The 10819-nt window shown below is 35.3% G+C and overlaps 1 protein-coding gene across 1 annotated transcript; it reads left to right on the top strand.

Annotated features, from left to right (window-relative positions):
* Positions 1–294: 294 nt before the first annotated feature.
* emc (Basic helix-loop-helix domain-containing extra-macrochaetae) lies at positions 295–8108 on the top strand. Its single transcript, XM_081746327.1, has 2 exons — positions 295–850; positions 6233–8108. The coding sequence occupies exons 1-2, from the start codon at positions 509–511 to the stop codon at positions 6287–6289; spliced, it is 399 nt and encodes a 132-aa protein (XP_081602453.1). The 5' UTR covers positions 295–508; the 3' UTR covers positions 6290–8108.
* Positions 8109–10819: the final 2711 nt, after the last annotated feature.

Genomic DNA, 10819 nt, shown 5'->3' with positions numbered 1-10819 from the left:
ATGAGTTTTTAGCCTTTTGGTCTGCGGGGACCAAGGGGAGAGAGAGCTAAAAAGAAAAAAAAAACGTTAATGTTTAGTTCCTTCTTGGGCCACTAGAGGACACCATTATCGCTGTCACCACCAGTTGTGATTGACAGGTGTGAATGCTCTGAAGTGGTACCATTGGTTTCCCGATTGTAACTCCTCCTACTGCTCATTCCACTGGCCATCTGAAAACCATCTGGCGTGCTGACGTCACATGTTCAGGCGGAGCGTGCGAAAGAGAGGCTTTAAATGCTCGCGCAGCCGTTATTCCTGTAACATTCTCTGAGTTTGTTAACGCGTAGTAGCAGTTTGATCGAGTGTGATTGTTGTGCAGTTATCGTCTGAGAGCAGTGAGAGCTTGTTTTCCGAGTTCAGCTGTTGTTGCGGAGTGATCTGCGCGAAGTTATTTCTCTACTTTGAGGAAAAAGTTGATTTTTATTTGTGGGCTCCATTTACATCAAAGGAACTCGTTAATATAGCAAAAATGAAGGCTGTTTGTGAATCGAGTGTTAATGTTTTGAACGGAGTGAAATCGCCTGATGGAAAAGTACACAAATCCAAAAACAGGGATTTGGAGAACGAAGAGATCCAGATGTACTTGTCCAAGTTGAAGGAACTGGTTCCCTTCATGCCAAAGAACAGGAAGTTATCGAAGTTGGAAGTTATTCAGTATGTTATCGATTACATTTGCGATCTCCAGTATGCTTTGGAAACTCATCCAGTTCGACACTCGTCACCTACATCGGGAACGCAACGGCAACCTCTTGGAGTTATTGCACCGAATACAATTCCCAATACGTGTTCAGTACAGGAAGGAATTAGCACGGTGAGTAATTTTATTATTTATTTTTCTTTAAATTTTTGTGTTTTGAGAAACGGAGCTTAGCGATTTCACTTAAAAAAAAAAAAAAAAAAAGTGATTACAGTATGGAAGGGGAATACATGTTTGTGAAAAATTTACGACGATATTTCCGATTATTAGCAGTGATAATTTACTCCATAGGGACAATGTTTCTGTGTGTGTGGGCCCGCGATCAGATCAAGAATTTTGAACATCATATACGGGAATTGGGAGAAATTCGTAATATTTCAGCTATATATTTGCGAATGCCATCAAACGTAATTCCCAGGCTATTGCTGGTAGGATTCATATGAAAGAGGGTTTGTCATTTCTAGCGCATTCCTTTAATCGGAACAAATAATTTCTTGTGTGAATTATGTTCAGAATTGTTAGGTTCGTGTTAACTTTTTCTGAAACAAAATTTTTTTTCTTTACAGTGTTAAAAAAGTGTTTTGAGTGTTTTTAAATATGTTGGACAGGTCTAACTCTGTGTAATGACTACATGAAGTATTGACTTGGATGTATTGCGATTTTTAAATTTTTGTTTTGAAATTGAAACGTAAATGGGTGGATGTATGTGAGCTTACATTGAAGGAAATGTAATCGAGGCATCTCCAATAGATCCTGATTTGAAGAAAGTATACGGGAAATAGTTTCTTACTAATCACACTTAATTTTCGCGTTGTTTACTTTTCATGTATCATAAGCACTCTTAGAGTTTTAAAAACAAACATTTGGTTACTTGTTCTTGGTAGGCCTACATTATAAGTAGGAGTTCATCTTTATGTACGGAATATTTAATTTTACTTCAAATTTTATTTGTCCTGGTTGTAAGATTTTACTATGCTATTTGGGGTTGAAAGTTTGGTAATGTTCAGTGTTGGTGGAATTATTTTATTTTCGTATTGCTTTCTAAGGTGATTACGTTCTTCCTTGCCACATTGGCTTTTCCCATACATTTTCTCGCGAATTCGAGAGTAATCAGTCATGTCCGTATGATTAGCCAGCCACCTGGCGCTTTCCAAGATTTTTCTTCTACGATCTTCCTTTTTGGTTTCGTAAGATCCTTGGGTTTGGTCTCCTTTCGGTATGAGCTGAATTGAACACCTGGTCGCTTTACCACTCAGCTCCTAGGATGCACACGTGTTACAAAAGCCCAAGAAATACCCAGGAACGGAGAGACTGTCTGTGAAAGGCAAGTCAGGGGGAGGGGAAGAGGGCGAGATGTTTCTTTGTAAGGGGAGGTCATACAATACCTATTTTTCCTTTTTGCGTTCTCTTATTTGAATGGCTTACGTGTCATTATGGGAAGAAACGTCAACTTTTTTGTTGTTGTTTGAAAGAGTACTTTTAAAGGATTTTTGTAACGGTTTTATAATTGTGAACAGTGGCGGCCGGTGGTTTGTGGTTTCGGGTGTTGCAGTACGAACGATCGGAGACAGAAGATATAAAGTGGACTCATTGACTAATCAGCATAAATTTAGATGCAAATGCTATGTGACATGTTAAATTAAATAAAAAATTGTTTTATTTTTTTAAAATAAAAAATGCAGAACATTTAATCCGATTAATCACCTTATTTAATTAGTAACTTCATTCTTCTCTCTTTGATTGGAACAAATCTGCCTAATACATGCTGGTTGAACTCTAGTATTCTTATTGTCAGGTCTTTTTCGATGGAAAGCATAACCAATTGTGATAACCTTTCTTGGGACATTCAATTTCTTGAAAGTGTCAATTCTTTTTGATGTGAAAAAGAACTTTTCTTCTTTTACTGACGCCATAGGTACAGTTAATATTAATTTCAGAAGCTTTGTAGATTCACTAAATATTTTTTCTAGATTATTGCGAACGATTCATTCTAGCAAACTCAGTCCCTGACAGTGATCCGAATTCCTCTTCAGTGTAGACTGAAGAGAGTTCGTAGCAGAGATTAATGTTATAAAAAAAATGTACATTGAACACGCTTTATTCACAATTTATCTAGGAAAATTTCAAATAAATTGTGGAAATGTACCTAGTGCATACAACATTACTGCCATAAGGTGTCCTGTAAACTTAAACCTTTTTTTTTTTTCGAACATTCTCCTGAATTGCACTTTGTTTTGTCTAAGCCTTAATTGTAAGTTTTTCCTCAGTTGAAAGCTGGGCAATTTTTTGTAAGTTATTTACAGAAGTCATGATATGCAATTCATTTAGAATTTGTAGGTTATGTACAGAGTTAAAGCACACACAATAAAATTAAATCTAATAACTACTAACCAAAACAGCTGATACAAAAGAGATACTAGTATATGAATTGCGAATGTCACATATTCATACATAGGGCTGTAAACTGGCCGGCTTTTCATTGGTCTGGCCGGAAAAATTAATGTTATTTTGATTAAAGCCGGTGACGGGTACAAACTTCTCACCAGCCCCTTTATAACCGTTTTTTTTTTTTTCAAATTTGTATCTAGTTCGAAGTATAGATATTGAAAAGTAGCTGTCATTCTGTAAACTCAAAACTGTTACCTTTCACCATGTATCAACGATTAATATATGTTGTTCACCTGTTTAGAAAATTTTAGAGATGACAGGGACTGTATCAGGCAAAATTTGAAATTTACTTTCAAGGAATTTTATACATTTATTAAGAGTGGAAAAGGACTTCTTAAAGCAATTTCCTATAGTTAAAGTAGAGACTATGTGTTTAAAGAGTGAATTTCATTTTCCAAATCCAAAATTGTCACGTAAAGATTATTATACTTTTGTTCATCTGTTTCGATAATTTTAAAGGAATGGTAGTTGCTGGTAAATACAATAAATTGATCAATGCAGATTGATCAATTTCAGTTTCTCATTTATAGCACAATGTATCTATTAAGCTTATTAGTGAATGTTCTAAGGACATACAGAATATATGTGTTAATGCAGTTTCGTTCACGATAGTACATTTCCTTTCCATGGATAGGTCCGAACAGAGATACTTCACGCTGAGACCTGTATCACAGAGAATTTTGAGGAAGTGTCGTTTTTTATTTTTATTTTACAGAGTTGGCAACCCTATTCATATACCAACACACACACACACACACACACACACACACTTGTGCGTAAAAGAAAAAAAGAACTACATTCCAAATCATCCGTCTTGGTTGTTACGCAATGCACGATGAACACAATATACTTCCACATGAGGCAAAACAATGTTTATCAACGTTCTGGAAAGCAACCTTGAAACCCGCCAGATATAGGAACAACATGTTAGCTGGGAGGGGTCCAAAGTATTTGAGGAAGGTCCAATACGTTTACGTAATAACGAACCTGTCTTTTACTGTACCCGAAAAGATAAGTAATTCTTAATTACTGTCACCTATATTTTTAGAAAAACTGATAGAACGATTATTTCTATAAGAAAAGAAAGAGTACATGATGAGGCGTAAAATAAAATATTTAGCTTTCTCTCTGTTAAACATTAAATTAATCATTTCTCTGTTAAACAAGTATAGTTCGTTAAGAAAGTCTACAAATGCTAGTCGAGTTTCGAAATTTTGGGGAGGTCCGGACCCGGTGGACCCCCTTCGTGGCTACGCCTCTGAGCATTGCTAACTAGTCCCAAATTCAATGTGGCGTTCCCCACCATACAGTTCTATCAAGAGTATAAAATATACTTATTTTATAAAAGAAATATGTATATACTAAAATACTATCCACAAAGGGGGGGGGGTTCAGAATATTGACTTATTAATATTTGGTTCACAAATTACTGTAGAAGAAATTTTCATTATCTATATAAGCTAAGAATTAACTAGTAAATGCGGATCTACTTTCATTTGATTTCTGTTCTACTATATATTTTCTTTTTTATTTTGTAATTCTGCTATCACTTTTTTTAATTGTCATTATATTGATTTGCTTCAGTATAAATACCGTAATATAAAAATATGAATGCATAAAAACAAATTCCATGTGTTAATTGCTAGTGAAATAAAATTCAGAAAGCTTATCTAGCGCGAAAAACCTCGTTCACTGGAAACCGTGCTGTGTTGCAGAAGCACTGCAACGACCAGACCCTTTAACTTCTGAGATAGGGGAAAGGAGACTTAACATTTGCTCCAATTCCAGCGCTGAAGGAATCTGGTCGTTGCATGCTCGCTGCAACACAATCTAAATTAGAGACTGTGACGGATTGTTTTTCGCTTTTTAAAACGGATTAACGTAACGGACAGTTAGAGAAGTAAAAAATATGTTATTTAAAGTATATATGGGAGTATTAGAAAGTATTTTTTCTGTTCTTTACTACTATTGCTAATAATATTTTTTTCTTGAAATACTTTGGTCGTTGCGCAACGCTGCAACACTAACATTAGCCGCCACTGATTGTGAATGTAGTATTTTATTTAATTAATAATAGTTACAAGTTTCTTTGTAACGAACGCAAGTCAAAATATGAAAATCAATCAAATTGTATTGTCGAAGAGAATATCTGATTTATTCTTTTGCCTTGTGGGAATGAGAAAGTTATGTAAAAGGCCACTAATCTCGGATTTTTCCTGAGGGCAACCAGACGTTTTTTTTCCCTCTCTCACAAAAACAAATTAATCACGGGATCTATCTTGTGGCAGGCCTAAGTCATCAGGATAGTTGCATACTTACTTTGCTTTACCTTACTTTATCAACCGCATTCGTGGCCAGTTCACGGATCCCTTCGTAGTACTTGATTACTGTAAGTTTAGCGTGCGATAGAACTTGAACAAATAAAATAATAATAATAATAATAAAAAGTGTTTTGAATCTCACATTACATAATGCAGGTCACACTTGCTTACGCCCCTCTTTTGCCATTTTTTTTTTTCAGTCAGATATCTTCATATTCACGTGTATCTTGGGCCGTTAAAATTCTGTCCAGTACATGTAGTGGTGGCAGGGAATGAATCGAAGCCCCCCCAGACTTTGAGGAGTCTTGATTTAGCGAAAATCTATAATGTTTGATTTGTGTTAATCGTTTATTATTGTATACTTCAAGAAGTATTTTTATATTAACGCGATTATGCGCTAATGACAGACAAACGGCATCGTTAGACTCCCTGCATTGGAGGATTTTAAAATCTTAACGTAAGCAAGAGTGAAAACCCAAGTTTTTTAGTAAAATAGAGCCATGGATTTTGGAACATAAGTGCGTACGGTTTATAGAGCAATACGGAGTATTTAATATATTCGGAGATGGAGGGGAGGGGACTGTTTGTCATTTAGTTGAACAGTTTTCATTAGTCTATGGATTAATAAGGAATAATTTGTTATTATTATTATTATTATTTCTTGCTTTGTGTGCAATATGCTTTGCTAGGTGACTAACGAGTCTTTTCCATTTTTTGTATCTTTCAGACACCCAGCCACATAGAAAAGGTCCCGTCTTCAGACAGCCGACAGGTATCCTGCTGAGAAAAGTGTTCTAGGGTCTCGAACCAGGGACCATGGACTGAGGAGAAAAGTGAGTCATCTATGAGTGCGGGCGTTCCCATCATGCACCTACGATGATCACGATTTGATGATGGTGTACTGTTTTCGAAGGTACGATCATGAGTATTGGGCAGGATGAATATATATATATTCATGTGATATATTTGTCTTGTGATGTGACGGATGTTTTATGCTACCACCTTTTGAGGGAAATCTACAGCAGTTGAGCGTTATTACCATCTTGTGGCTCGTGTTATTTTGTTCTGTAGAAGCGAGCATGGAACGTTTTTTTGTTGGGAGCGTGACATTCCAAGCTGCAAGGACTTTTTTCTGATATTGTAGGTTATAGATAAAACCGAATCAACCAAAGGCTAGCGTTTTATTAACAGCAGAACGGCAGGGTACGGCATGCAATATAGTAAAATTTAAAATACAGCACCCCTTTGCACTTTGAATGTTTTCTATATAGTATTTTCGGTTTTTCCTTTTGGCATTGTTGTACTTTTTTTTTTTTTCAACTGGAATACCTAAGTGGGAGGTTGTTTCTTCCCCGAATCATTAGTTACGAGAAATATATATATGGTAGATCTGCCAAAAGGATTCCAAAGAGGTGTGATTCTTTGCTTGTGTGTGCGCGTGCGTGTGTGTGTTAAATAAATTTTTAAAATACCAAATAAGAATCAAACATTGTTTTAATATAATTTCAGATAGTTTTGTTTTATGCAACAATCACGCATCTCAGATTTCAATGCAATTTTTTTTTTCAAAAAAAATTTAAAAAAATGATTAGGGTCACAAACTTTTTTGTTATGATTGTTTTACCATCTTTACTTTGAAGTATTAATTTAATACATATGATACACTATCATTATACTTTTTTAAAAAGTATATAATGCAGTGCAATCATTTTGAGATAATTAGCCAGTACAACAGGATTTATTTTTTGCATTTTAGGATTTGAATTAATCAAATGTATAATACAATTTTGTCGTTAAAAATAACTAGCTAAAGTGACAGACAGTAAGATTTTCTCACAACACTCGATATTAACGGAAAAAGTTAATAAATAGTAAATGTACTGTATTTTTTAAAGAAATACGTGTTGATAATACTGTTGAAGATAGTTTCGAAATACATTTTCACCTCCATCTCAATGAAACGTTTTTTTTTGGTTGTTACAAGATTAAATAAAACTACAGCACGTAGAATTTTTTAAAGACTGGTGTATGTACACGTTTATTAATTCTATATGTACCTGCAATTATTTTGTTTACTTGGAATTTTTTAAAGTGTTTTTTTTCCTTTCTGTCATATGGGTTGATTGTTGTGCATTGCTATGAAAAAAGAATCTATAGTATTTTGTCCTTTGAGTTTGCAACACTGATCATGGAATTCAATTTTTAAGAAAACTTTTTTTTTTTTTTTTTAATAATCATGAAAATAGTATGGATAAACATTGTGAATCTGATCATATATAATTTTTTGCTTTGTTTAAGAAGCAGAAATAACTTCTTTATATATAAAAAAATAACTAGACTATATATCGTTGGAAAGAAATATGTAGAAAATGTCTTTTTTGTCTGTGATTTTTCATTATTATTTTTTTTTAAATTGTACAAATGTATAGAGATTGAATGTACATTATATTTAGAGTATATACTTGTAAATGTGTTAGACTGTGGTGAAATTCATGAGGAAAACAAAAATTTCACAAAGATGTTGTATGTTTTTTCTTTTTTGTCGAAAAAAAGTACATAGAAAAAAAGAAAGTAAAATATATATTTAAAGATTTACAAATTTATATGATTGTTTTTATTTGAGAAAAAAAAGGTTTGATTGATGGTTACTATTGTATATTTTGGTTTTGCTGGTATTTTATCGTTACTAGCTTTTTCTTATTTATTGTAGAAATCAGACAGCAATACTAAAATTTGTGTACGTAAAATTTCAGTACTTTGGATAAGAATAAAATGAGATCTTTTTTAAGTTTTACTCCTTCGATTATTTCGGCTAGGCTAAAGGAGACGGTGATGGTGAAAAATGAATAGAACTGGGACGAAACGGGAGAACCCCTAGAAAACTCACGCACATGGTGTTTGTCCGCCACTATGTTTACTTGGCGCGAGCTGGGATCGAACCGAGAATCTCATGCACTACCACTGAGCCGCCCCTGCTTAGTCTGTGTTGTGTTGATAAATGCGATCACTATTGTAAGAAAATATTTTTAAAATGTAATTGATCTTTAAGGCGTTATTTTAGTATTTTTGAACTTGGGAATTCATAATGATGGTTCCTGATTTCTACAATAAAAAATAAGAAAAAAGAAAACTGAGACTTACACGTATTTGATGTGAAATTCGGACTACATTTTGCTTACGCTCGTCAGATTTTACTTCATGGTTGTGAAGACTACGTTCGTTTTTTATTCAGGTTTGTATCACGATTTCTTCTCTCTCATGAAGAAACAATTTAGCAGGTCTTGAAATTGTACTACATGATAACTGAAATGAAGTGTTTTAAGTCCCATGGTTATGCTGGCTAAAGGAGACTGATGATGAGAAACGAATGAAATGGTAGAATGAAGAATGTGGGAGGAAACGGGAAAAGCCCGAGAAAACCCAAGCTCACGATGTTTGTCCACCACAAGGTTCACTGGTGCAAGCTGAGATCGAACCAGGGACCCCCACGTAACAAAAGTGAACGCTGTACCACAAGCCTGAAATTGCATTGCATACTGTCATTTTTTCAACGACCTTTAAAATTCTTATCAAATACGTAGTTCTTTTTATTATTATTATTATTATTATTATTATAATGAGATGGTGATCTGTGATGGTACACTCATCGATGAAAGCAGTGGTGGAACTTATGGTGATGTCCCTTCTGTAAGGATTTCGATTTTACCTCCATAAACTTAAAACAAGCAACGTACTAATTTTGTTTAAACATTTTGTTCATGGTAAGTTTGTGATTGGCATTGGCTTCGTGAAGAAAAATTGATTGAAATGAAATCTTGTAAGTTTTACGTCCCACGATTGTGCCGGTTAGGCCAAAGGAGACGGTGATGATGAGAAATGAAGGAAACGGAGAACCCCGAGAAATTCCACGCACCGATGTTTTGTCAACCAGCTGGGATCGAACCAAGAACCCTATGATCCAGAAGTGAACGCTCTACCACTGAGTTCGTGAAGAGTTTTGCTAATGGGGAGATACCTATTCCCAATAATTTGCATAGTGCTGTACAATATATCTCGGGAGTGATCTTTCTTACATGAATGCAGTTACTTCTATAATGCTGGAATTTTTGGTAGGTATACGCTCGTTCCTTAGTACATTTGAAGGTGAGTAAGCGCTGGGCTCTGGAAATATTCCTGCTTAAAGCTTCGATGCCATGTAGGACTTCATGGAAGAAACGCCTATCCCGCTCAGTGGCGGATCCAGGAGAGAGATCGCCCCCCCCCCCAGAAGGGATAACTTTCTATATATATATATATATATAATATAATGGAGTTTGATGCTGTTAAAAGTAGCTCTAAGTAGCGGTATGATAAACCCACCACACACACCCAGAAGTCGGTCATGGATCCGCCCCTGATCCCGCTCCACAGGATTTTTTTCACTGGAAAAAGAGCAGTCTTTTACCTGTAGTTTGGACTTCTTTACTGTGGGAGTAAAAGAAACCTTTTCTAATGTTCTCGATCTTGAACACATTTTTTTTTTCTCATAAAGTTGTAGCTGTGGGATTTTGTAAATATTGTACCAAGTCGTGTTTGGTAAAGATTAATCATTATTGAGAATCAATGACATCGAAGCTACACATCAATAGCTGGTTCGGATGGAAGTTCCAGCAGCAAGGCTATACGAGACATGGACTTACATGCAACTTAGCGTGAGGACCGAATCATAGAAACTACCACCAGGAATCGAACCTGGGCCTTCTGCACTACCGGTCATGAGCAAGTAATTCATATTTAATAAGTTTGCTATATTCTCTGGTAACTTTTTTTTTTCGACTAAATTTTATTAAACGAAGTAAAGAACACCTGAAAGAAGTAAAGACCGAAGTAAAGACTGAAACGCTGAGTTTCGATGCGACACTGTAATGCTATTTTAGTGTTGGTGTTTGATAGTCAGTACAACATTAACACGAATGTATGCGCCTTCGGTGTGGGAGATCCAGAGTCGGGTCGCAGCTGGAGCACATGCGGTGTTGGAACCCACGTTAAGTTGTTCCACATCCCATATGGCCTCGCTGGTAAAAAGAATGCTAAACTAAAACTATTGTCACAAATATTGATCAGTAGACGTAAGTGTTCGTGAGATTAAATGTTTTCTCGTAGACTTTCAGATACTTTACTGAGAAGAGTTTCACCATTTTGAATGGAATTACGTATACTCTTCTCGGGGCGACTATTCAATAAATTACAAACGCTGTTTTATTGAGGTTTAGTCTCCCCTTTTTTTCAAGCTGTACGAGACTGGGAAACTACAGTTTAGGATTGAATCTGAACC

Source organism: Thermobia domestica, chromosome 18, assembly GCF_964235325.1.
Source record: "Thermobia domestica chromosome 18, izTheDome1.hap1.1, whole genome shotgun sequence".
NCBI lineage: Eukaryota > Metazoa > Arthropoda > Insecta > Zygentoma > Lepismatidae > Thermobia > Thermobia domestica.
Note: the sequence above shows the minus strand (reverse complement) of the source record. Positions and strands in the feature narration are given on the sequence as shown.